The 25,619-nt window shown below is 43.8% G+C and overlaps 1 protein-coding gene across 5 annotated transcripts in view; it reads left to right on the top strand.

The window, feature by feature from the left end:
* SLC25A26 (solute carrier family 25 member 26) overlaps window positions 1-25,619 on the top strand; it is a 129,972-nt gene that overhangs the window by 9,036 nt on the left and 95,317 nt on the right. For 4 of the 5 annotated variants that reach the window (XR_014154133.1, XM_081853900.1, XM_081853899.1 and 1 more), the window contains exons 3-5: window positions 2,142-2,251; window positions 20,913-21,017; window positions 22,950-22,997. Coding sequence is in view for 4 of the 5 variants with exons in the window: in XM_081853900.1 (XP_081710026.1) it covers window positions 2,142-2,251; window positions 20,913-21,017; window positions 22,950-22,997 (263 nt within the window). In the remaining variant the exon portion in view is untranslated. The remainder of the gene's footprint in view (window positions 1-2,141; window positions 2,252-20,912; window positions 21,018-22,949; window positions 22,998-25,619) is intronic. The other variant, XM_081853901.1, reaches the window with a different exon arrangement.

Below are 25,619 nucleotides of genomic sequence, written 5' to 3'. Positions count from 1 at the left end.
CACTGTGCAGCGATCCCTCTTGCTGTTCTGGCTTCTGAGATTCAGAATATTTTTTTTCTTGTTTTCCTCCTCCAAAAACTAGGTGCGTCTTGTGGTCTGGTGCGTCTTACTGAGCGAAAAATACGGTAAATGGTTCTCCTCCCCTGAATGCCCCGCCCCTCCAGTTGACTCTGAGCCTGGGTTAGGAGAACAACCAGAACAGCCCAGGGAGAGGAGAGTGTGCTTCGTCAGTGCTAGCCCTTCTGCCCACACTGACAGAGTAGTCTCCTCTGTTGCTTCGTTGAATTCCCTCTGTTTCACATTTAGCCCAGTATTGTCTACTCTGTGGTTTTGCTTTTTAAAACCATAATTTTGCTGTGTTCAAATGCTGGGAGTCCACACTGCAGTTACAAATTTGCTGTTGCTGCTTCCCCAGCTCATATCACTAGAACATGGCTCGGTGTTACATTTGAATAGGCTTGCTATAACTGTTGAATGAACTTAAAGAAGCAGGGTCAAGCAATATCCTTACTCTTTCTGAGCACTTTCAGCTTGACTTCTGGTGGTGGATGTTATTGAAAGTTTACGGAAGCATCCTCGGGCACCTTCAAACCTTCCCAGCCCTTCATAAGATGATATGAAAATTTTCTCTTCTCCATCGTCTCTGCTCTTATCTCCTTTTGGAGATGATAAGCATCTTTTGATTAGCAACAGAGGGCGACAGACGGAGGAGCCCTGTCACACAATTAAAAACTCTTCCTCTTGGCAAAGTTCACTCCTTTTGTTCTGTACCGTTTGCATTTTTACAGCACAATCCTGTGCACATCGACTCAGAAGTTCAATTCAGTTGAGCTCAGTCGGACTTAGGCACAGGTTGTTGTGTAAATGGATTACAGTGTTACATTCTGAATTGCTTTCTGTTTATTGGGATGCAGCAAGAGTTAGATATTTTAAATGGCCTTTGATTGGACAGAAGGCAGATTTTTAGACCCTTTTCCATGCATAATACTGTATTCACTTGAATCTAATGTGACCTTTTCTGGCCAAATTACGTTGTGAAAATTAAGGTTCACATCGGATTTGATGTTGCATTGTTTGTTTGTTTAGTCGTTTAGTTGTGTCCGACTCTTCGTGACCCCATGGACCAGAGCACACCAGGCACTCCTGTCTTCCACTGCCTCCCGCAGTTTGGTCAGACTCATGTTGTTTGGTCAGACTCATGTTGTTTGGTCAGACTCCCGCAGTTTGGTCAGACTCATGTTGCATTAGACTCAAGTAAATATGCTACTGCTGTGGTTTCAACCTCTAACTTTACTTTTATGCCACCATTTTGGTATTTTGGATTTGTGGCTTTTTAAGGAAAAGGGAGGTGGGACGTGGGTGGCACTGTGGGTTAAACCACCGAGCCTCTTGGGCTTGCCGATAAGATGGTCGGCGGTTCGAATCCCTGCATCAGGGTGAGCTCCCATTGCTCGGTCCCTGCTCCTGCCAACCTAGCAGTTCGAAAGCACGTCAAAGTGCAAGTAGATAAATAGGTACCACTCCGGCGGGAAGGTAAACGGCGTTTCTGTGTGCTGCTCTGGTTCGCCAGATGCGGCTTAGTCATGCTGGCCACATGACCTGGAAGCTTCCTCGTCCAGTAAAGCAAGATGAGCGCCACAACCCCAGAGTCGGTCACAACTGGACCTAATGGTCAGGGGTCCCTTTAACTTTACCTATTAAGTAAAAGGGAATATTTACAATAAAAGGTGACTAGAGTTGGTGTTTCTGAACACCTGGAAGTCCAACTTGAATGTTGAATTGCTCATTCATGTACAGTCTGCAGTGTAATTCCCCACCTTTCTTTTAAAACTTCATTGAGTTTGCAGTATTTGGGTTCCAAGTTGTTTGAGTACCAAGGCGTTTGAGAACCAAGGTACCACTGTAGGTTTTTTTCTAGCACTGCTAGAAAAGGCCACTGCCTTCTTCCTGCTTCTGGAGATTTTCATTCTGAATGATGTGCGGTGGGGCAGGGATTTTGTCTGGATACTTGCCTTTGGCAAGATGCTTGGAGATCTTCACCTTATAACACTTGAAGTGTAGTCGACGTTGCACCCACAGTTGCATGTGCTATTGGAGGGGACCCCTGAGTAGCTTAACGGACACTCTGTCTTCTGTTTCAGCTGCTGCCTTTTTTGCCACCTACGAGTTTACAAAAGCCACGCTCCGCAAAGATGCCTCTCCATATTTATCTCCTCTCACGCACATGCTGGCCGCTTCCTTGGGAGAAGTAGTAAGTAGAAGTTTGAATCTGTTTTTCACAAGAGGGGGATGGGGGAGAGTCGGCAGATGCACGCCTGAATGGGGGGGTCATTTTACAAGGGATTTCTGCCACCATCGGCTGCCTAATGTAGGCTTTGGAAGGATAACGAACCCATTGGTAGCATTGATCTATATCCAGAGGGACAAGATGTATCACAAGGTCTAAAGCAGGGCAGGTTCGGTATTTGGAGTGTTTATATCTTGCCAGTTAACTGAAAATCTTGAGGCAGCTTTAAAATATATTTAAAATGCAATAAAATGCACAAGAGTTACTATGCTGGGGGGGGGGGAATTCTATGTACCGTACTTTTCTGTGAATAAGACTAGGTTTTTTCTTTAAAAATCATGCTTAAAATGGTGGTCGTCTTATACATGGGTAGTGCATAGGTGGACGTTTGATTGGTTGCTGCCACGGCTGTTAGCAGCTATTGTGCGTGTTACTGGTTGCTACGTCAATGGGTGGTGTTGATAGGCTGACGATTGGGCAGGCGATTGGCAGCTTCTGCCGGTGAGGGGACAGACGAGAGACAGGTTTTGCAATGCGTGCGAGTGAGCGATTTTCGTCAACCCGCCCTAAGAAAAGCTGAACAACTCTGTGGAACCCTCCGCAAAAAAAGCTGAACAACTCTGCGCCATCTCCCCCCATTTTCTTAAACTTGAGTCCCCCCAAATAGGGGGTGTCTTATACATGGGGGTGTCTTATACAGTGGTACCTTGGGTTACAGACGTTTCAGGTTACAGACTCCACTAACCCAGAAATAGTACCTCGGATTAAGAACTTTGCTTCAAGATGAGAATAGAAATCGTGCTCTGGCGGCGCGGCAGCAGCGGGAGGCCCCATTAGTTAAAGTGGTGTCTCAGGTTAAGAACAGTTTCAGGTTAAGAACAGACCTCAAGAACGAATTAAGTTCTTAACTCGAAGTACCACTGTACACAGAAAAGTGTGGTACAGTTTTGCCCTGGTTCTCTGCTGGCCTGAAAGTTTTAGCAATTGGTTTGCGTCGAAGTCCTCCTAGGCCAGGACTTTGTCATGCTGCTGCTGCTGCTGTCCTTCACAGCCTCTGGCGGTAGATGCAGGAGACACTTGTGGCCTCCCCTCCAGTGAAACATTGCAGCTATGCATCTGTTGCTTTCCATTGAGCCCTTCAGAAAGAGTTGCAGTGTCTCAGATGCACCATGTTCTTTCTAGCGGGGCGGGGCGCGGATGGAGTTTGCAGCTACAGTGGTACCTCAGGTTACATACACTTCAGGTTACAGGCGCTTCAGGTTACAGACTCCGCTAACCCAGAAATAGTACCTCAGGTTAAGAAGTTTGCTTCAGGATGAGAACAGAAATTGGGCGGTGCCGGCGGCGCAGTGGGAGGCCCCATTAGCTAAAGTGGTGTTTCAGGTTAAGAACAGTTTCAGGTTAAGAATGGACCTCCAGAACGAATTAAGTTCTTAACCCGAGGTACCACTATTTGAGGCTTCAGGGTCCCATTACTTGTTAAGGGAAGCATATTCTATAGAGACCTCTCTTAGAACATCAGTTACGTTTCAGGACAAACGGTCTCCCTGTTAATGTGCAGAAGCCTTCTAAAATGCGTATGTTTGTATGTGGCGGTTTTAACACGTCTTTCCTTCTTTCTTCTTCTTTTTGATAAGAAGCCAGGCTGCAAAATACTTGAATTTGGAGTTTGGTTCAGTTTCCTCAGAGGTGAGGCAAATGAGGGGGAGAACCATTCCCCTCCTCCCCACTCCCTATCGATTCTTACTTGATTGATCCCTCCCCCCTTTTGGCGTGTCCCAAATTGCACGCAAAATGGTGAAAGTTGTAATTATAGTTTTATTGATTAGTCATTAGGTTTTTAATCAAGCCGTAACCACTGGGAAAGGCTATTATTTTGAGATCCCTCCAAATGTCTTAATTGCTTGGTTGCAACCAGTGGGTTGTAATGTCGCTCTGCAAGGAATGAGCCAAAAGCACAAGTAATAATAATAATAATAATAATTTATTTACTTATTTATACCCCGCCCATCTGGCTGGGTTTCCCCAGCTACTCTGGGCAGCTCCCAATCCAATATGAAAAACACAATACAGCATTAAACATTAAAAACTTCCCTAAACAGGGCTGTTGTGTGCCAGAATCGCGAAGACGCCTCTCTTAGCATTTTCTGGCCAGCTGGGCTATTGCCAAATTGCTGCCCTTCTCTAGAATGCAGTGCTGATTAGGAGATTATTGTGTCTGCCGTTTCTTCTGGATTCCTAGGCACCTTTGGGGGAATTGATTTTCTATCCTGTGGCAAACAGGGGCGTGCCCCTGCAGGAGAGTCGCCTCTGCAAAATTGGTCATTGCCGCTACCTCCGTTATCTCCCCAGCTTTGAAGCTGGAGGCGCTTCAGAGCCATGGGATTTCATGTGAGTAGGGAAGCAACGCTCTTGAATCCTATTGGTTACCACCGGCTGGACTCAGCCCTGTTGTTTTCATGCTCTTCTGCTTTACAAGTGCAGAGCGTGGACCTGTGCTGGCTAGGTAGATGCACTGAGAGACAACTCCAGATCTATGCAGGGCACCAGCTTTCGGCTCCTGATTCTAAGTGTTTTTCTTGAGGGTACTGACAAAAGAATGGAGAACTAGTGGGTTGCATGCAAAATAACACAAGCGGTAGAGTCTAACTGGAGTAATAGAATCATAGAATTGTAGAGTTGGAAGGGACATTCTAGCCCAACCCCCCTGCAATGCAGGGATTTTTTGGAGAGGGTTAGGGAAATATTTGAGGTAGTAGTAGTAGTAGTAGTAGTAGTAGTAATAATAATAATAATAATAATAATAATAATAATAATAATAATTTACTATTTATACCCCACCCATCTGGCTGGGCCTCCCCAGCCACTTTGGGCGGCCTCCAACAAAATATTAAAATACAATAGTCCTTCAGATATTAAAAGCTTCCCTAAACAGAGCTGCCTTCAGAAGTCTCCTAAAAGTCTGGTAGTTGTTGTTCTCTTTGACATCTGGTGGGAGGGTGTTCCACAGGGCGGGTGCCACTACCGAGAAGGCCCTCTGCCTGGTTCCCTGTAACTTGGCTTCTCGCAGTGAGGGAACCGCCAGAAGGCCCTCAGCGCTGGACCTCAGTGTCCACCTTGATATCATTAAGAATCAAGATGGCTTCAGAATTGCTCTCCTGTACAGACATGTTGTTTATATACTTATGTATGTGTGTTCATCTTGTGCACTTATGAACATTTATTCTATATTTGAGACCTAAGAATTCTTATAACAGTGGCACCAATCTTTCCAGAAGCTACAACTTCACAGGAGGGAGCGGGTGGCGTTGTGGTCCAAACCACTGAGCCTCTTGGGCTTGCTGATCAGAAGGCCGGCAGTTCAAATCCATGCAACGGGGTGAGCTCCCATTGCTCTGTCCCTGCTGCTGCCAACCTAGCAGTTCGAAAGCGTGCCTGCACAAGTAGATAAATAGGTACTGCTGTGGCGGGAAGGTAAACAGCGTTTCCATGGCTCTGGCACCCACCACAGTGCCCCTTTGTGCCAGAAGCGATTTAGTCATGCTGGCCACATGACCCGGAACGCTGTCTGTGGACAAATGCCGGCTCCCTCGGCCTGAAGCGAGATGAGCGCCACACCCCATAGTTGCCTTTGACTGGACTTAACCATCCAGGGGTCTTTACAACTTCAGAATGCTGACAGAGCGTTTTTGTGTTTAAATGTTCACCATCACAAACATTTCCGACATATAGAAAGCTGTTGTGTCAGTGCAAAAAGTTATAGGCAAGACTGCTCCATTTCATGCTAGCTTTCCACATTGCAATCTGCTCTCTCTGTCATATAGGGACAGGCATCTGATCTGAATCGGATCTCCAAAGTGTGGGGAGGTTGGAAGCACCCCTGCTCTGTAAAGTTTGAGCAATATGGCCAGACTGCGTATCTTGGCTGGATCTCCTGTATTTGCAAACAATCTCCAAAGTGGGCACTGTACCTTGAGTGAATTGCATGTGAACACATGCTCCGTAAATGCGTTCTGTGTACAGGGATTAAGCTGCCATGTCGTAAAGTCATTGAAGCACTTGGCTGCAAAATCGTGATGTTCTGCAAGTTGCAGAACCTAGGCCTCTGCAGGAGTTGTCTCTTGAATGAATCATGCTAGCTTCTGAAATATTCATAAACTACTCGAGACTCTTTGTGTCATGCAAATGCTGGATGTATGCCAGGGCTCCTAAACAGGATCACATTTGGCAAAAAAAGGGGGGGGGGCTGCAGAGAAAGTGTGTTTTCCTGCCATTAGGACCTGGTGGAGAATACAGAGAAGAAGGGCAGTTATATTGGAAGGAAGCTCAAATTCAGGCTGCAGCTGGAAATTGACTGTAAATAAAGATGAATAGAGGCAGAGAGCTGCAGATGCCGCCAGCAGATTAATCACACAATTAAAGGCTGAAACCAGCAAATTAGAATCTGTCAGATACATAACCAGCCAGCCAAGGAATCTCTCCAATGCCTACCTTTTTACACTATCATGTGTTTCTTTCCTGGGGTGCATACTCCCCCACCCCACCCTGGCTGCTCCAGTACAGTGGTACCTCAGGTTAAGTACTTAATTCGTTACGGAGGTCCGTACTTAACCTGAAACTGTTCTTAACCTGAAGCACCACTTTAGCTAATGGGGCCTCTTGCTGCCGCTGCGCTGCCAGAGCACGATTTCTGTTCTCATCCTGAAGCAAAGTTGTTAACCTGAAGCACTATTTCTGGTTTAGCAGAGTCTGTAACCTGAAGCGTATGTAACCTGAAGTGTATGTAACCAGAGGTACCATGGTACTTGGATCTCTGACCTGTTTGGCAAACCCTTGTTGTTTATAAACATTTTTTAAAAAATAAATGCATACTTTTTTGTGGACTGGTGAACAGGATGGTACTGTCTTCGTGAACCAGTCACAAGGGAAGCCCCACGCAGAGCACATTGCGGTAGTCCAAGCATAAGGTTACCTGCGCCACTTGGGCCTCCATGGATTAAAATGGTTCTGATCTCATGCAGTTTAGGCTTCCCCAATAACAAAATGCAATATTTGCCTCAAAGCTGGCAACAGCAACATGCACAATGACCTGTCCGTCAAGATTACCTGAGTTATCTAATAATAATAATAATAATAATAATAATAATAATAATAATAATAATAATAATAAATGTATTATTTATATCCTGCCCATCTGGCTGAGTTTCCCCAGCCACTCTGGGCAGCTCCCAATCAAATGTTAAAAACAGTACAGCATTAAATATTAAAAACTTCCCTAAAGGGCTATTCCCCTGTGGGCTTGCCCACTTGCTAAGAGGTCGATTGGAAAACGCTCTTGTCACTCCAGACACACTCTCACTCTGTATCAGAGGGTCCTCCACAAAGCCAGGGTGCCCCAACATCTTTTATAAGGCTATTGGGTAGTCAGCTCTGATGAAGCCCAGTCTCCTCCTTCACAAGAGTTTTGGTGGAGGTGATGCCAGGAGAAGTGGGTTTCTGGGTAACAGGGAAGGCCAAGTGGCAGCAATCAAGTACACCCCCAGTTTCCTCTCTCCTCACTGCCTGGAAAAAACATCCCAACAAAACAACAACAAACAAACAAACCTATGGTCACGTAAAGCATACTCAATAAACACACAAGACGTAACCGGCTGTGTTCTTAGATAAATAAGGTATACTATTCATTGTATAAAATCATAAATTTCAATGGAAGTAGCATGCAGTAAGCAACCATTCCCACAATTACTACTTGCAAGTGTGTCCTATGGCACATTCACTCTTTCTACGTTACTGGGGGAGGGGGGGAGCAGGAATTCACAACTGCATATGAATGCCATCTGTGTAAAAACACGGCAGTATTGTCACTAGATCAACAGCACATGCAAGGTATCAAAAAAAAAAAAAAGAACTAGGGGCAATTACCTGATTCTGGGTAAATAAATAGATCTTTTAGTTGGAGCTCTTAATGATAACTTCCATGAAAAGAAAATATGAATGAACATGGTTTGGGCATAGTAGTAGCTGCAGTCCTTCATAAGATCCACTGTCCTGTAATATCACATATGAGCTTTAACTACTGATGAAGCCCAGGACGGCGAAACAAGGCCAATATTCTGGAAATCCTTGTCTTAGACTCTGTGAAAGGATTCTGTGGAACTGTAACAACCTTTCATGTGGATTGTTTGGACCTTATGAACAGACAGGTGGAATTACAAGGATGGACCTTATGCATGGTCTGATTAGAGAATGAACCAATCCACTGGGTCTTCTGCTTTGTTCGTTTGGTGAACTTTATGAGTTACTTCCGTTGAAATTTATTATTTGATACAATGAATAGTATACCTTATTTATCTAAGAACACAGCCAGTTATGTCTCGTGTGGAAAAAACATCCCAGCAGTGTCTTTCCTTGAGGGAAAATCCTTGATACCTGTGATCCAAATAATCAGCGTTAGTTTTTTCTAAAGCGCAGAAGCGTTTTGCAATCCCTATCCGAATTGCTTCAAGCCGTGTTATTACTGCCCGCCATCTTAAAAGATGCAGAGCTTAGAAGCAGTCGGCACGTGAAGCTGAGTGGCTAAGCTTTAAGTTTGGCTGGAGAGTTTCTTGGTCCGAGCTCGGCAATCTGTCCAGCCCATCTTTTCCTCATCTCTTTCCCCTGCGGATAACTTCAGAATGTTTTATTGCTGCATACTTCTGATTCTGCCGCAGGAGCTGTGGAAGTATATGAAAGGGAAGCTAGGTCATATTTTTTTTTTTTTTTTAGGATGTCAGAAGCGAAAGAACTAGACCTTTGGTGACGCTGGCAGCCATCTGTCTGCAGGCTGTGTCTGCTGCCTCCCTCGGAGGCCGAGGGTGTGGGCTCACGCTGTGACAGGAGCGCAGATATATCTTTGTCTCTGTCATGAGGCGGCGGCTGTAATGCGGATGGTCTTTTGAATCATTCTTTCTGATCACATCCCAACCTGCCTGCCTCTGATTAGGTGATGAGCCGATGAGATAAAAAAGGAGTGATGGATGATATCAGCCTGTGATAACAAGTTCACATAAAACAAGTTAAAATGATAAAAATTCTGGAGTTTGAAGGAGGAAAAAAGGTGCTTTTGAGGCATACTTACTTTGAAAGGTTCTTGGAGTTTTCTGCCATTGTATGTGTTAAAGTTTTTAATAAGAGTGAAAGGATTAGATTTCCTGCCTCCTCTAGCCCCTGGCAAAATTGGTAACTTTATATTATAGTGTGTGTATATATATGTGTGTGTATGAGAGAGAGAGGGGTGGGGGTGGTGGGGGTGGTAGAGGGTCCTTATTTGCTGAGGCACCTCTAGGTTGAACTGAATTTATTAAGTTAGCTCGTTTATCTGTAGGCCGCTTTTTTGGACAAAGCCTCTTCTGGGAGATGCATATCTGTGCTTGAAAATGACATCCCTGTCTGTACCTGCTCTTTCTTTCTTTCCTGATTATATGCAGCAAAAGCACAGCAAGGGCTGGGACTGCGATGGCAATTGCACTCCACCTGGTTGCCGCAGTCTGAAGCCAGGCTTGCGCCTGCAGCTGAATGAAGGGCTGGAATGGGTTTTCTATTGCTTTTGAAAACAGGTTTGGGGGTGTTACTCTTGCAAGCAGGAAAACAGCACAGTAGGCTAGCAGTTTTTCTCTTGCAAGCAATTGTGTGTGTGTGTGATTCTAATACATCATCTTCACCCTGTGGTCCAGCCTCATTCTTCTCCATTTGTTAGTCTAGGCATCCCAGACCAATGCAAATGTTTTGACATCAGGGTCGAAGATGTTAACGGGCAGAGTGCGGGGCAGGGAACCAAACTTGTTATCCATAAGCAAACTCGGAATGGTCTTCCTGTCACAAAAATTTACCGTATTTTTTGCTCTATAAGACTCACTTTTTCCCTCCTAAAAAGTAAGGGGAAATGTGTGTGCGTCTTATGGAGCGAATGCAGGCTGCGCAGCTATCCCGGAAGCCAGAACAGCAAGAGGGATTGCTGCTTTCACTGCACAGCGATCCCTCTTGCTGTTCTGGCTTCTGAGATTCAGAATATATTTTTTCTTTTTTCCTCCTCCAAAAACTAGGTGCGTCTTGTGGTCTGGTGCGTCTTATAGAGTGAAAAATACGGGTAACTTTGCAATTTGGCCTGCTACCTCTTTCTCGCATGCTGTGTTCACCAAGTGACCTATTATCCAAATGTTGATCGGCGCTCCCTCGCCTCTTCCTGGTTTTATTCGGCTTCAGCTATTTTTGTTCCCCCGCGTGTGCCCTTTGTAGCACTGTGGATGGTTTGGAAGAACAATGGGAACTCAGAATCACACCGTTTTCACCTGCGCAATCTTTGCTTCCACCTTTCGTCCCTCTTGGTGCATGACTCCCCTTTCGCTAAGCATCCCTGTAGCTTTCAGCTTCTGTTCTTACAGAGCATTGACTTTGCTTTCACTGAACAAGACTGTGTCACCAGGTCAGTGTTTTCAGCAACTTCCACTCTAGCCACTAGGACGGCAACTGGTAACGGGATACGCTCAGGCTTGGTGCTTCGCTGGGCCAGAGGTTGCTTGTGTGGCTTTGGGGCAAGGCACAAAAGAGGGGAGAAAGATGGAAAGAATGTGTATATTTAATTTTACCCTGTGCATGAGACTTATAGCAGCTCTTCCTATTATCATACTATCCCTGCAGAAAGAATACGCTAAAGGCTACGGGAGAGATAGCTGGCATAGGAAAAATGGCAGACAAGAGTTAATTGCCTATAATGAGACTTTAGCTGCCTCACCTGCTAGTGTGCTAGCCAGGGTCATAGCTGTCAACCTTCCCTTTTTTTGCGGGAAATTCCCTTATTCCAGTGCCGTTTCCTGCTGCTTCCCGCTGCTGTCCCGGATTGTTAGATATCCCATAGACTGTCCCCAGGACAGGTGAGGCTGCTGATCCCTTATTTTCAAATCTGAAAGTTGACAGCTATGGCCAGGGTTAGAAACTCAGATATATAAGATATATAAGCTAATTGCCAAATGGCACCTTAAACCTTGGTTACGGATGCCACAATGGAATGTCTAGGCACGTTTTTTACACTGAAATAATAATAATAATAATAATAATAATAATAATAATAATAATAATAATAATAATAAAAATAAAAAAAAAATAAACCACTTTATATTTTAAAGGAAAAAATCTCAAGGCAGTTTGCAACACATTAAAACATCAAATAAAACTTTAAAACATGTTGTAACATGAACAAGTGGAACCTGGGGCAGAATATTGCAGAGTGGGATGCTTCTGCTCATAGCTGCAGCCTTACACATTTCAGGATGCTCCTTTCCACCCCCTCTTGGTCTCTCCCCCCCCCCCCGTCAACGTCCCTGTCACCACAGGGCAGGCTCAGTCCCCACTGAGCTTCTTGTGCTGGTGGTTTTGGATTCTAAATCCTGCCTCCTGATATCTGTGTGTTCCCTTGACCATTTCAGCTACATAAGGATCCGTACTCATAGAAAGGCTGCGCTTCCGCCCTTGAAACTCTGGAAGTTTCAGCTGGTACAGAACGCTGCAGCTGGACAGCCTGCTGCTAACACAGCGCTTAAAAGCTTGCACTGACTGCCCACCCATGTTTCCAGGCCAGGTTCAAAGTCCTTGCATTAATTTCCGAGGCCTTTAACTACCAGACTTTTAGAAGACATCTGAAGGCAGCCCTGTTTAGGGATGCTTTTAATGTTTGATGTATCATAGTATTTTAATATTCTTTTGGAAGCCGCCCAGAGTGGCTGGGGAGGCCCAGCCAGATGGGCGGGGTATAAATAATAAATTATTATTATTATTATTATTATTTAACAACGTGGGCCCAGGATATTGCAAGGGCCACCCGATCTCTTATATATGAGCTTGATCACTGAGATACTTGGGAGAGTTGCTGGCGGTAGTCCCCTGTGGCTCAGGCTCACGGCTACTAGATGTTGTGCATTTAGTGTAGCTGGCCGAAGCCTGTGGAACTCCCTCCCACCTGAGGTTAGACAGGCACCCTCCTTGCTGAACTTCAGGCACACGACCAAAACTTTCTTATTCCAGCAGGCATTTTAAGAAAGTGTTTCGCTTTATGATGAAATTCTGTTCCCTTTTCTGTGGGTAGTTAGGCTGCATATAAATGTCTTAAAAATAAAATAAAATAGATAAGGAGTTCTCTGTTTGTACATGCAATACATATCCTCCTTGGCCCCCCTGCACCACCAGATGAATTCCTAAATCTTTACTTGCCTTCACTGGAAGCTGTGATTATACTGTACAGGCATTTGTATAGCACACATTTTAAGTGCTTCGAACAGTTCCCATATCCGCAATCCTTACAACAGTCCTGTAAAGTAGGCCAATGTTTCTTTTCCTCATGTTGCAGAAAGGCGAGTGATCTTGAGGAATGTTTATATCATTACAGCGCAAATCACAACTGATCTATTTTTTTAAAAAAATCATTTTTATTAAATTTTCCACTTTAACAATCCAATCAAATCACATTAAATATTCCAAATTATACATATACATATCAAATAATCCAAATATTCTGCCAGATTACAAATTTTTAATAGGACTTCCCATCCTTCAAGTTCGGACTTGAAATCACAACTGAACTAGAGCCACAAACTGCTGAAGTGTGTAATTACTGAAGGCTGTTTTTTAAAAACAAACCAAAGTTATGTTCTTCTGATGTTACTGAATTCTGTAATCTGTTTTAAACGGATTGCAGTGCAGTCTTGAGCACTAGATGGCAGTATTGGTACACTTATTGGATCCTTGTGTATTTAAAGCATATCCCCATTTCAGGAAAAGGATGAGTCCTAATTAACAATTTCTGACACCTGAACAAATGTTTCAGCTCCGAAAAGCAAATATGCTTTCCTTTTCTAGCTTGTTACTTTCCTCCAAATAGTATTTGAAATGAGTTGGTACTTCTACGTCCTCCAGGAATGCATACGTGCGTGTTCAGTAGATTCAAGAACAGCAAAAGAAAAAGGGGAAACTTTTCTCATCATTGACTTCATAATTGATAAGTGTTTCACTGCTGGAAGATGTGGCGATAGCTACGTGGTTAGATCAAATTAGAGACCGTAACTCTTATCAGCTGCTGTTGGCTGCAGTGATGAAATAGAACGATCGATTTCAGAGATAGTAATAGCAGCTTGGTTTCTGTTTAGTGCGATTTAAAAAAATAAAATAAATTATTATTTTTTTAAAAAAAAACCCCTCCAAACTGGTTTTAATGCAAATTACAAAGCAAATACAGTTCATTCTCCTTGTTACTGGTTGGAACGGGCTGCAGTTGAGTGGGGTGGGCGCTTATGACAACTCTGCAATGTTGTTCACACTGAATACTGCAAGTGAGTGTTGAGAGCTAGAGTCAGGGGCAGGCAGCAATAAAACACCCAGTGTCAGTGAAGTTAACTCTTCATTCAAAGAAACCAAACCAGCAGAGGCCAAGTGGCCACAGCAACTGTTCCCAGTAGGTCTTGCCCCAGTGAGGCAGTAGCGAGGACTGAAGGTCCCTGCCTTCCCACTGTTCCCTAAGTCTTCTCTTCTCCTGGGTCCTTCCCCACCAACATGAGACTCCTTCATTTTCTCTCTCTTTGCTCTGCTCTCTTCATTCCTCTTCGTGTTATGGGAGACCAGGGAGAGATGAGCTGGGGTGGATCTAGACACAGGTTAAAAATGCTATAAATAAGTCAGAAATTAAATTGTTACAACAAAGGGGGGGAGCCTATGTAAAAATTCATATAAATTCATTTTTGCTCTCTGGCAGAATCTGGTATTGCATGTTTATAACACGTTCAAAACGTATTATTGTGACAGTGTAGCTGAGTCCCTGGCCGCCGTTGGAGGGGAGACTCCCTGTCTTCTTCAGCAGCCTGCCTCCTCTCCTCTCCAGCCTCCACTTCTGCCTCTGGTTCTGGGCCACTCTATCAGGGTCCTAGTAGGTTAATATGGAAAGAGCCGGTCCTTGAGGTATTGCAGTCCTGAGCTGTTTATGGCTTTATAGATAAAAACAAGCACTTTGAATTGGGCTCGGAAACGAATTGATAGCCAGTGCAGTCAGACCAGGATCAGTGTAATATGCTGAGACTGTCTTGCCTCATTCTGGCTGCTGAATTCTGTACTAGCTGATGTTTCCGAACCGTCTTCAGAAGCAGCCCTACGTATAACGCATTACAGTAATCTAACCTTGGAGTTACCTTTCAGGTTGCAGCAAAAGTTGTTCTAGTTCAATTGTGCCCCCAGACCCCCTTCCAGGAGGGCAAGTCAGTTTCTTTTTCTTTTTTTTTTTTATAAATATTTATTCAGATTTTTTAAAAATACAAATGAAAAAAACAATAAACAATATAACATCATAACATAGTTTCATAACTTCTTTGGACTCCCTCACGTCTCCCGCTCCCACTTTCATCACCGTAAGTTTTTGCCAGCAATTTATCATCTTGTTTACATTCTTGTATTCCACAAATTGAAAAAATAACCTAACACTTCTCCAAAAAGTTATTTTCTTCAATCTCGCTTATCTTCCTAATTCCATCTAATTTAGTGGTGCCGAATTATTTATGATCTAGCATCCTTCTTAACATTCAACCAAATTACAGTATTTTTGTAAGTAAATCTTAAATTTCTTCCAATCTTCTTCAACCTTCTCCTCTCCCAGGTCTCGGATTCTGCCAGTCATCTCAGCCAATTCCATATAGTCTATCAGTTGCATCTGCCATTCTTCCAGTGTGGGTAGATCTTGGGTTTTCCAATGCTTGGCGACGAGTATCCTTGCTGCCGTTGTTGCATACAGGAAAAAAGTTCTGTCCTTCTTTGTCACCCTCTGGCCGACAATACCCAGAAGGAAGGCCTCTGGTTTCTTGGGGAAGGTATACTTAAATACCTTTTTCAACTCATTATATATCATTTCCCAGAAAGCCTTCACTCTAGGGCACGTCCACCAGAGGTGAAAGAATGTTCCTTCATTTCATTTACATTTCCAGCATTTGTTATCAGACAAATGGTATATTTTGGCAAGTTTAACTGGGGTCATGTACCATCTATATATCATTTTCATTACATTTTCCTTCAAAGCATTACATGCAGTGAAGTTCAACCCAGTGGTCCACAACCTTTCCCAATCCTCAAACATGATGTTATACCCAATGTCCTGTGCCCACTTTATCATAGCCGATTTAACCATTTCATCTTGTGTGTTCCATTTTAACAGCAAGTTATACATTCTTGAAAGTACCTTAGTCCTAGGTTCTAACAGTTCTGTTTCCAATTTCGATTTCTCCACCTGGAACCCTAACTTTTTGTCATTTTTAAAAACTTCTTTAATCTGAGTGTAATGTAACCAGTCTCGCACTTTATCTTTTATTTTCTCCAAACTCTGCAATTTCCAATTGTCTCCCTCTTTTTCTAATATTTCCCAATATTTTGGCGGGCAAGTCAGTTTCATGCAGAAACCTCATGCTCCCTTGAAACAAAATGCAAGTTAGAGCAGGGACTCCTTGTTTGATGTCAAATTTTCTTTTTCCCCAACCCTCTCAGCTGCAGGCTCAGGTGTCTCTCTCTCTCTCTCTCTCTCTCTCTCTCTCTCTCTCACACACACACACACACACACGATATTTTGTTGCAGGGCCCTGCTTGTTTTTTTGAGTACAGTGGTACCTCAGGTTAAGAACTTAATTCGTTTTGGAGGTCCGTTCTTAACATGAAACAGTTCTTAACCTGAGGTACCACTTTAGCTAATGGGGCCTCCCGCTGCCGCCGCCGCACGATTTCTGTTCTCATCCTGAAGCAAAGTTCTTAACCCGAGGTTCTATTTCTGGGTTAGCGGCGTCTGTAACCCGAAGCATCTATAACCCGAGGTACCACTCTACTAATTGCTGGGTGTAGGCAGAAGGGGAAGAAAGAAGAAGTTGTACTCTTCAAGCCTTGCGGCGGGCTTCCCAGAAGCTTCAGGCTGGCCAGTCTGACAGGATGCTAGGCTAAATGACTTGGATCCAGAGATTCCTGGGAGATAAACTTCACCCATGAGGCAATCAGGATGCTGGTTTAGTTTACAGTGGTGCCCCGCAAGACGAATGCCTCGCAAGACGGAAAACCCGCCAGACGAAAGGGTTTTCCGTTTTGGAGGTGCTTCGCAAAACAAATTTCCTATGGGCTTGCTTTGCAAGACAAAAATGTCTTGCGAGTTCCTGCGGTCCCCCCCCCCTTTTTCTAAGCTGCTAAGCCGCTAAGCCGCTAAAAGCCGCTAAAAGCCGCTATTAGCGCTAATAGCCCTAATCCGCTAAGCCATCAATGGGCTTGCTTCGCAAGACGAAAAAACCGCTAGATGAAGAGACTCGCGGAACAGATTAATTTCGTCTTGCGAGGCACCACTGTAAATGGTTTAGTTTAAAGCCAATGCAATAGCTGAAGAGTGCTTTCAAGTTAAATCTGAATGAGCCCTGTATATATGTGTGTGTGAGAGAGAGAGAGAGCGCGAGCGAGCGAGCTGGGGTCAGGGGGAATAGAGAAGCAGAGAATCAGGGTCACTCATGACGTAAGCCTCCCATTGACTCATTAGCAAAATGAACAAGCTACAGGACAAGCCTGCTCTGCTGAAAGAAAAGAGAAACTACATTTGTTGCTGTAGTACTAGGTTTGGAACTTCAGCTAAAAAGTCTTTATTACTTTTTATCCCTGTTTTTTAAAAAAGCCTGCACACTTTTCTGCCCCGCGAGGGCAAGATGTACACGTTTACGGTGGAGCCAAGCGGCTATAAATGGCATACAGCTGCTTGACAGAAAGCAGCAAGAAACAATAATTTGTTCTGTGCATGGCGAAAAGCACAGTGAGGGTCTTTGCTTTAGCGGAAAATGGCTTCCCAGAACCCTTTTCGGTGACTGGATTCATTTTTCCGTGACTGGAGATCAATGGCCTCCATTTGCAAAGAATGGTTAAGAAAACAATTTGTATCATACAGATGGCTGATTTCCACACCCCCTTTTAATTGTGGAAGTTTTCACGTGCGAGATTAGTGGGAGAGGAATGAGTTAGGCCCCTTTTTATCATTTTGCCCTGTGTCTTGAAAGCAAATAGGAGACCTTTTCTTTTTCATACTTCAAACTTGCGAGGAGGAAGCAAACCAAAGCCTGCTTCTCTCTGTCGGCTGTCTCTGAGAAGCGCTTGCAAGAAGAACGCAGCAAGTCCAAAGTTCAGATGTAAAGTGAAAATGTCACCTTTCCATCTAGGATGGAACAACAACCCCCCTTGTCTTTCTGCACAAGAGTGCCATATAGAACCAACCTGACAACGGAATGACATTAACTTTCATCACACTACAATGTGTTGCGCTCTTTTTCTCTTTCGCTCTCTCTCTCTCTTTTTGTTCCTGTGCAGTGAAATAATTCCCTTGTAGCTCAAATTCAAATCTAAAAGACATCAAAGTATAATATGAAACAAAATGGAAGGCACCGCAAGTGTCTGAGAGAAAATAGAGAGAGGCACATTACTTTGTAGCTTCCCCTCTCATGCCAAGATTGCAACGCCACAGAAGTCAGGAAGCCACAGTAGGTGCCTTGAATCCCCTTGGTAGGTTAGATTGTTTTTCATCTGTAGTATTTCTAAAGTCTTTCCCCCCTCTAGTATTAAGGAATACCATTAAAAAAAACCACACCACAACTTAAATATAAGGACATGGTGTGTTATGAAGCATGAAGTTCTATAAATATTTATGCCAAACTACAAAAAAACATTGACGGTTCTTATTTTCTCAGTCATATTGGGGTCATTTTGTTGTTTTTGACCACTGGGATTGAAGAGCACACACGGCTTTGTACCTTTTTTAGAATGACATTTGGGTATCTGCACATCTCTCTCTGGCTCTTGATGAATTGATTTCATTTCACAGGTAACTTTGAAAAAGCTTGGACTCAGAAATCAGATCCTACACCTCGTTGGTCACCAACTTGGTGTAAGCTACTTAGGTGTTGTTTCTAAAACTTTTGATGCTGCAACGATCCCATGCGAAGTGGGAACTAGTCCTAGTGGGACATGAACATAAGTTCAGTTTGGGGCAGGAAATAGAGTTGAGTTTTGGTTCCAGCACTATGGTTACTTTTTGTGTGTGGAATGCTTTCCCGAGGGAGGCTTACCTGGCGACTTCATTAAATAACTTTAGGCGCCAGACAAACACCTTCCTCTACAACCAGGCCTTTGGCTGATGAAACAATATATGCCCTTGAACTAATGTGTGCTGTTGTGCAAACTTAAAAAAATAAGAATTTTTTTTTAAAAAAAACAACAAACAAAACACAAATGTATCTGAAACATCTCAGTCATGGGGGGAAAAATCCATAGTGTTTGCCCAAAGGTGGAAAGAAGAATCAGCTCCAAACAAAGAGAACTGGCAGCAAAAACTACTTGAATATGCAGAAATGATGAAACTTACTGGAGGATTAAGAAATCAAGAAGAGAGAATTTTTAATCAAGAGAGGGGATCATTTATTAAATATTTAAAGAACTATTGTAAACAGCTTAAAACTTTAGCAGGACTGATATAAACATGTGCACATGATGATGTTGAAATTTTAAGTGTAAGAGATTAATTATAATTAGTTTTTAATGTTGGAAATGCAGAAAAAAAGAAGAGATAACTTATGTAACAGCAGAAAGGGAGGGAGGGAAGTCAATGTCAATGTCAACTGTATAAAAGAATATCTGATATCTTCTGTAAAATGTGTGTGTGTGTGTGTGTGTGTGTGTATGAGAGATATGAATCAATTGGATCTGGGTTGTTCGGGTCTGACTGATCTATTGGAAGATAGTTACTGGCATAAGAAACTACCTCATGCCAAGTCATACAATTGTTCCATGTAGCTCAGTATTGCTTACACCAGGGTTTCCCCAGCTTGAGTCTCCAGCTGTTTTTGGACTACAGTTCCCATCACCCCTGACCACAGGTCCCACTAGCTAGGGATGATGGGAATTGTAGTCCAAAATCAGCTGGAGACCCACGTTTGGGTAGCCCTGACTGGCAACAGCTTTCTGGGGTTTCAGAGAGAGCCCTACCTTGAGATGGTGGGGATTATTTGGGGCCTTCTGCACACCAGGCAGATGCTGTACCATTGAGCTTTGGCCCTCCCCTTCTTAGTGAAAGCCCTTCTTAGAAAAAGCCCTGATATCGGTCTTGTAACTGTCTCTGTACTGATCAGTATCGCAGCATGGTCCTTAGGTCTTACAGTCTCTGTTGCCACTCTGGCATCACAGGGGCTATGGCACCCCCCCCCCCAAGGCTTTCAGTGGTGCTCTTTCTGGGTTGCTGCCCCAGAGCCTGAGCTTTCATTAAAAAAAGAAAACAAGTCTCTAGCCCTCCTAGAAAGAAAGCTATGGGGCGAAATGTGCAGGTAGCTTCTAAGCGATATATGCGGATTGAGAATGATTGTGGTGTGACCACCTTGTATATTTTCCTCCAGTACTGCATGCTATTAGACAGCAAATGTATTGTGTGTGCGCGCACGCAAAATTGCATTATTGTGTGATCTCTACAACAGAATCAGCCAGATACAGCTGATATGCCTCATGGTAAGCATGAGGTGGTTTGGGGATGGCTGTGTCTACCATTTTGTGTTATATACTGTACTGCCCTTGGCAGGCATTTTGTGTTGTGCTGTTCCCCTTATAGCATCAGTTTTGTGACTGTCACTGCTGGCACTCTCTCAGAATTCAAAATGGGCCCACTGTATGGGCCTAAAGTTCTTTGGACATGGGAATAGGCACCATTACAGGCCTCTGAGTAAAAATACATTGGATTGGGCAGCATGTTTGCAAGGCAGGACAGGATTGAAGGGAGAGGACCTTATTAAACAAAATTAATTCCAGGTTTTCCTGGAATAGTATTTGTTTAACCGGGAGTCTAGCTGTTTTGCTTGTGAGGATCCAGCTCAAAACTTTCAGCTTTGAAACTCCTCCTGCGAAACTAACCCACGATAGGAGTCATTGTAAATATATTTTCCTGCAGAAGGAGCCTTCCAGGCAATTGTGCAATATTAGGAACAAATTTAGGGACAATATTAGGAAGAAATTTAGCAACATGCAGGCAAATTTAGCCCCTTGGTAATATTGTCTTGGTTGGTAAAAGGGCTTATTTACAGCTGGAGGAATAATTCAGTACGGATTAATTCTGTGTGAAATATACTCCGCATTACAGAATATATTTGAGATGAGGGTGTTGTCATACCCTCACACATTTTGAGGCTATAAGTTTGATTAAAGTTGCTCTCTGTCGGTCACTAGATGGCATTGCCTGCCTGTGTTCTCAGAAAATGGAAGTGTGTCCATGTTGAGCTGTCAGAGCTTCCCAAGTACTTGCTAATATTAGAAGGGTGCATACTTGCTGCCTGCCTGCCATTCTCTTTAAACAAAACCAATTAATTCTTTTCTCCAAATCCAGCATATTGGCTTTATGGATGGATAGAATGCTTGGCAGAAAGACACAAAATGCTTCTTGAGGCTGTTTGGAAAGACATAAATCATACCTTGTTTTTCCTTTTTTAACAAGAAAGGGTCTCTGGTTAACAAAACAGCATCTAGAAGCAGGTTGATCTCTCTCAACTTCTTACTCAAGTTTATGTTGCTTTTGCAGGTTGCTTGTCTAATACGGGTTCCCTCTGAAGTTGTGAAACAGAGAGCACAAGTTTCTCCTTCTTCCAGTACCTTACGGATCCTTACCAATACTGTATGCGAAGAGGTATGAACTGAAGCAATAATATATTATTCCTGTGCTTACCCCTGCCTCCACTTCTATCTCCTTATACTGTGGTTTCCCATGTGTCAAAATTGAGTTTTGTAAGCTCCTCAGGGCAGGGACCTGGCCTCTTTCTACTCTGTAAAGGACAAATATACATGAGTGGCAGTGGATAAATAAACCAAAAAGCAGTTTTTAGTTAAGGAGAGCTGCTAATTCCTTGAGAACGGAAAGATGTTACTGTATGCTCCAGAACGTTAATGATTCCCAAAGTCCTTCTGGACCAGATATTCAAACTCCCTGTTGGTCTCTTACCAAGGAGTCTGCAGAAACCCCAGGGATCATATTGCCATTTTGTTAAAAGTAGCCCCCGTTCAAAAGTGTAAAATGGCAAGTTGAGAAAGTAGTTGTTCTGGGTTGGGGTGTGCAGATTGGGAGGTTTGCATTGTTGCAGTTTAGCTACGCACTTTTTGAAGAAGTGCCTTGTTTTGTAAGTTCTGAATATTCCAACATTCAGCTTCATTGAATGGCCCAGAGCAGGCATAGGCAAACTCGGCCCTCTAGATGTTTTGGGACTACAACTCCCATCATCCCTAGCTAACAGGACCAGTGGTCAGGGATGATGGGAGTTGTAGTCCCAAAACATCTGGGGGGGGGGGCGAGTTTGCTGATGCCTGGCCCAGAGTGTCTTCTAAGAGGAGTTTTTTGGGTGTGTGTTTTTAGAATTGTCATGGGCAAGGATTTAGCTTGTGTACATCCACTGAATTTTGGATGAAACTGGAGGATGACCAGACAGATCAGCAAGAAGCCTCAAAAGACCAGCAAATAAGCCAAAGCAGGTCATGTGAAGAAGTATGGATAGGCCTGTGATGTGTCCAGAGCAATGAAGCAGCTTGACTTGGCTCTCCTCATCTTCTGTCTTGACATATCCACCTTGGTGTGGATGTGTTCCTAGGATCTCCCTTGGCCAGTTCTGCAGGAGGCTGGATTGACCACGACATGGAAGTAAGAAGTCATACTGACAGGAAGCTGGTGTTGTAAGAACACCAGTGGACCAGATCTGTGCAATGCACACAAAGTATTCTGGCACTCTTCTGAGAGCCTTTTTTTCTTCAGAGTGGGTCTGGAATTATTGTGTAAGATGCCTGATGTGGACGACCAAGTGGAGATCACATACTTGTTGCCTGGCACAGATAAGTTTGCAACCTTAATGTTGCAGGATTTGCTGTTGCAGACCAGAAACTGAGAAGAAGTTCATCAAAGATAATATGGCGGGCTGCAAAGTTTGATCGGCAATGTAATATAGTAACTTATTTGTGTTGGCCTCTGTTTTAATATATCTATGCATAAATTGGTTTTTTAATGGTATAGCGTGGTATAGCATTCTGTATAGCGTGTATAGGACATGTATTTCTTTTTGGTGGTGGTTGAAATGACCATGATGGTTGGAACAACAAATAAAATTGATTGCTCTTCAGAGTGGGTATGACCCAAAGCTGTTAAATATTAAGGGTTATTCATTAATTGTTTGGCTGTCCACCAGCCTCAAAGACTCCCTTCCTCTGTTCCTGCGCATTTGGAATACCTGATGGCTCTAGATACCAGCTATGCATGGCAAGAATGTGTTGACATATTTCTATGCCTTCCCATTCTTCTAACTTAAGAATGCAATATATTATCTTTTTGATGCGCCACTGCGACTGATTATTTTTTAGTAGCCGTTAAGCAAGTTTTGAAAGTGGTGGTAAAGCCCTCCCATGTTGGTAAAGCTAGGGAGACAACCTATAGTGTGTTTATAATCAATATTGTCAATTTGCTGGAAGCCTGAGCATTACGCTTAGTAAAGCTGTAATACCTGCCATGTAATCATCCGTAAATTGCAGTCTTTGCTAACATAATTCCCGATCGCTGAAGTTTTCTCTTGTTTATTCGCAGGGTATTCTGGGACTCTACCGAGGTTATAAAAGCACAGTATTAAGAGAGGTAACACGTTTCCCCCCTCCCCTTTTAAAATGATCTATGTCTTTTGGATTTCCTTCAGTTATTTCTTTTTCTCCAGATGTGTTATGGTAGTAATACATCTGAAATGGAAACGATGAAATTTTGTAAGCAGTTCTCACTCATGCTTCCCTTTACCTGGCCCTCTCGGACAATGCCTCCTTTAAACTTCCATCTCATAGGGAGAAAGAATCAGTTCAGATTGAAATGGAGAGCCTATGCTGGATCAGGCCCATGGCCCATCTGGTCCAGCATCCTACTCTCACAGTGGCCAGCTAGATGCCTGTGGGAAGCTTGCAAGCAGGCCATTTGAGTGCAGCGGCACTCTCCCTACTCGTGATTCCCAGAAATTAGTATTCAGAGGAATGTCGCTTCCAACAGCCAAGGGAGAGTGTAACCATCTACCGTGGATAGCCTACTCCTCCACGAATCATCTTACTGTCTGAACTACAGGCCACCCAAGGGCATGTATTTCTATTCCATTCAATGGGTCTGCTCTGCATAGGACTGGCACTGAGGACCACCCGTCGTTCTTATAATGACCAGCTGGGTTCAGCTCAGATTGCCTGAGGGTGAAAGTTGGGGCAGATCCAAAGGCTGCTGGTCTCTCAGCAGAGGTGAGGCAGTGGCCATGTTTCTTTACTCTCCCGTTCTGCAGCTCGATAGAGCGGCTGCTACTAAAGGACAGCGGAGGGGCTCCTGTGCCTCAAATGGCGCCTCTCGCCATTGTGCCATGAGCCCCTTTAGTATGATTAAAAACAACAATACGAACATCGGCTCCCATCTTTGTTAGGGACTATGGTAATCTCCAGGACGATCTACTGCATTTTCCTTTTATCTGGGCTCCTTGTTACTTTGGGAGCGGCCGCATTTTTCCAGGGCGAACTCTCCCTCAGGCGCTGTTGATGTTGTGTCAGGCACTCGCTGGTGATGCTTCGTAACGTCGTAGGTGAATAAAAAACAAAACACACAGGCCCGTGGGAGCATGCGAGAACAGCGTGCTTCAAAGAAGTTGTCTTGGCATCTGGGATAAATTTTAAAACCTTACATAACAACAACCTGCTGGATCAGTCCAATGGCTCATCCAGTCCGCGAGATCCACAAGCAGGACCCAAACACAAGAACATCCTCCTGTAGCTACCAGCTATTGATATTCAGAATTATTTTTTCCCCTCCAGGGTCTAGCCATTGTGGCTAGTAGCAATCAGTAGCCCTCTGCCCCTTGAATTTGTCTAATCCTCTTTGAAAGCCACCTGGGTGGCTTCTGTGGGAGTGAGCGCCATAATTTAACTACGCACCGCATGAAGATTCAGGCAACAGGTTGGCAATCTGGAAGAAGAGAAGGAGCATAGTACCAGTATAATAGAATTATAAAGTTGGAAGGGACTATGAGGCTGATCTAGTCCAACCCCTTGCAGCGCCAGTGTGGTGTAGTGGTTAAGAGCGGTGGACTCGTAATCTGGTGAACCGGGTTCGTGTCTCCCCTCCTCCACATGCAGCTGCTGGGTGACCTTGGGCCAGTCACACTTCTCTGAAGTCTCTCAGCCCCACTCACCTCACAGAGTGTTTGTTGTGGGGGAAGAAGGGAAAGGAGATTGTTAGCCGCTTTGAGACTCCTTCGGGTAGTGATAAAGCGAGATATCAAATCCAAACTCCTCCTCTTCTTTTTGTCCAACGTGGGACTCAAACCCATGATTCTGGGATTAAGAGTTTCACGCTTTAATAATTGAGCTACGCTTCCCCTAATCTCAAAAGTTGTTTCTTCCCTATCCCTTCTTTTTTCTCCCTGCATTTTTTTTGCAGAATGGGGCCATAATACTGCATTAATGAAAAATAAAATAGAATATCAACAACTTGAGCAAGCTCCAGATTCTTCAACCAGCACATAGTTTATACTGTTGTCTGAAGCGCCAGTTTGCTAGCTTTCCTTCCAAAGTTTATTTATTCCTTTAAAGCCAGGGTAGGCAGCGTGGTGCCCACCAGAAATTGCTGGACTACAACCTCCCCCTCCCCCCTCCCCGAGCCCAATGGGTCACATTGACTGGGGATAATGGGAGTTGTAGTCCAACAACATTTGGAAGGGCCTCACAGGGACTACCCCTACTTTAAATGCTTTCTTCTGTGCACGTACAGACCACCTCAGGTTTCAAACAAAACAACAGGAGCTCCATGTCCTGTGTAAATACTATCATATAACAATAGTAAATCCCACACTTAGTCTAGCTCTAGGTAGTGGGGAATGGTGATGAGGGTTTCTTTGTTCTCGTACCTCTGTGTGTCGGGGGGGGGGAGGGGAAGAGTTATTTGTCTGAAGAGGTGACACCTGCTTTTCTCAAACGTAACCCCCGCTATATCTTCATCCTGTACTTATTTTCTGCCTCACTAAGCACATGTTACTTGTTGCAATTTCATCTGGTTTCAGGCAAGGAAAAGAAAAGAAAAAGGGCAACAAGGCTTTTTGATTTCTCTGAGGGGTTCTGAATAAATGAATAAAATGCAACTGCCAAAGAATACTGATTTATTATTATTATTTTTTGGCATACTAACTGATAGATAAAATGCATGGCTGCTACTGGATGCTATTCTCTCTCTCAAAAAAATTATATA

The sequence above is a fragment of the Podarcis erhardii genome (assembly GCF_964252035.2).
Source record: "Podarcis erhardii genome assembly, chromosome: 2".
In the NCBI taxonomy this organism is placed as follows: Eukaryota; Metazoa; Chordata; class Lepidosauria; order Squamata; family Lacertidae; genus Podarcis; species Podarcis erhardii.
This window is presented reverse-complemented; position numbering and strand designations above follow the sequence as displayed.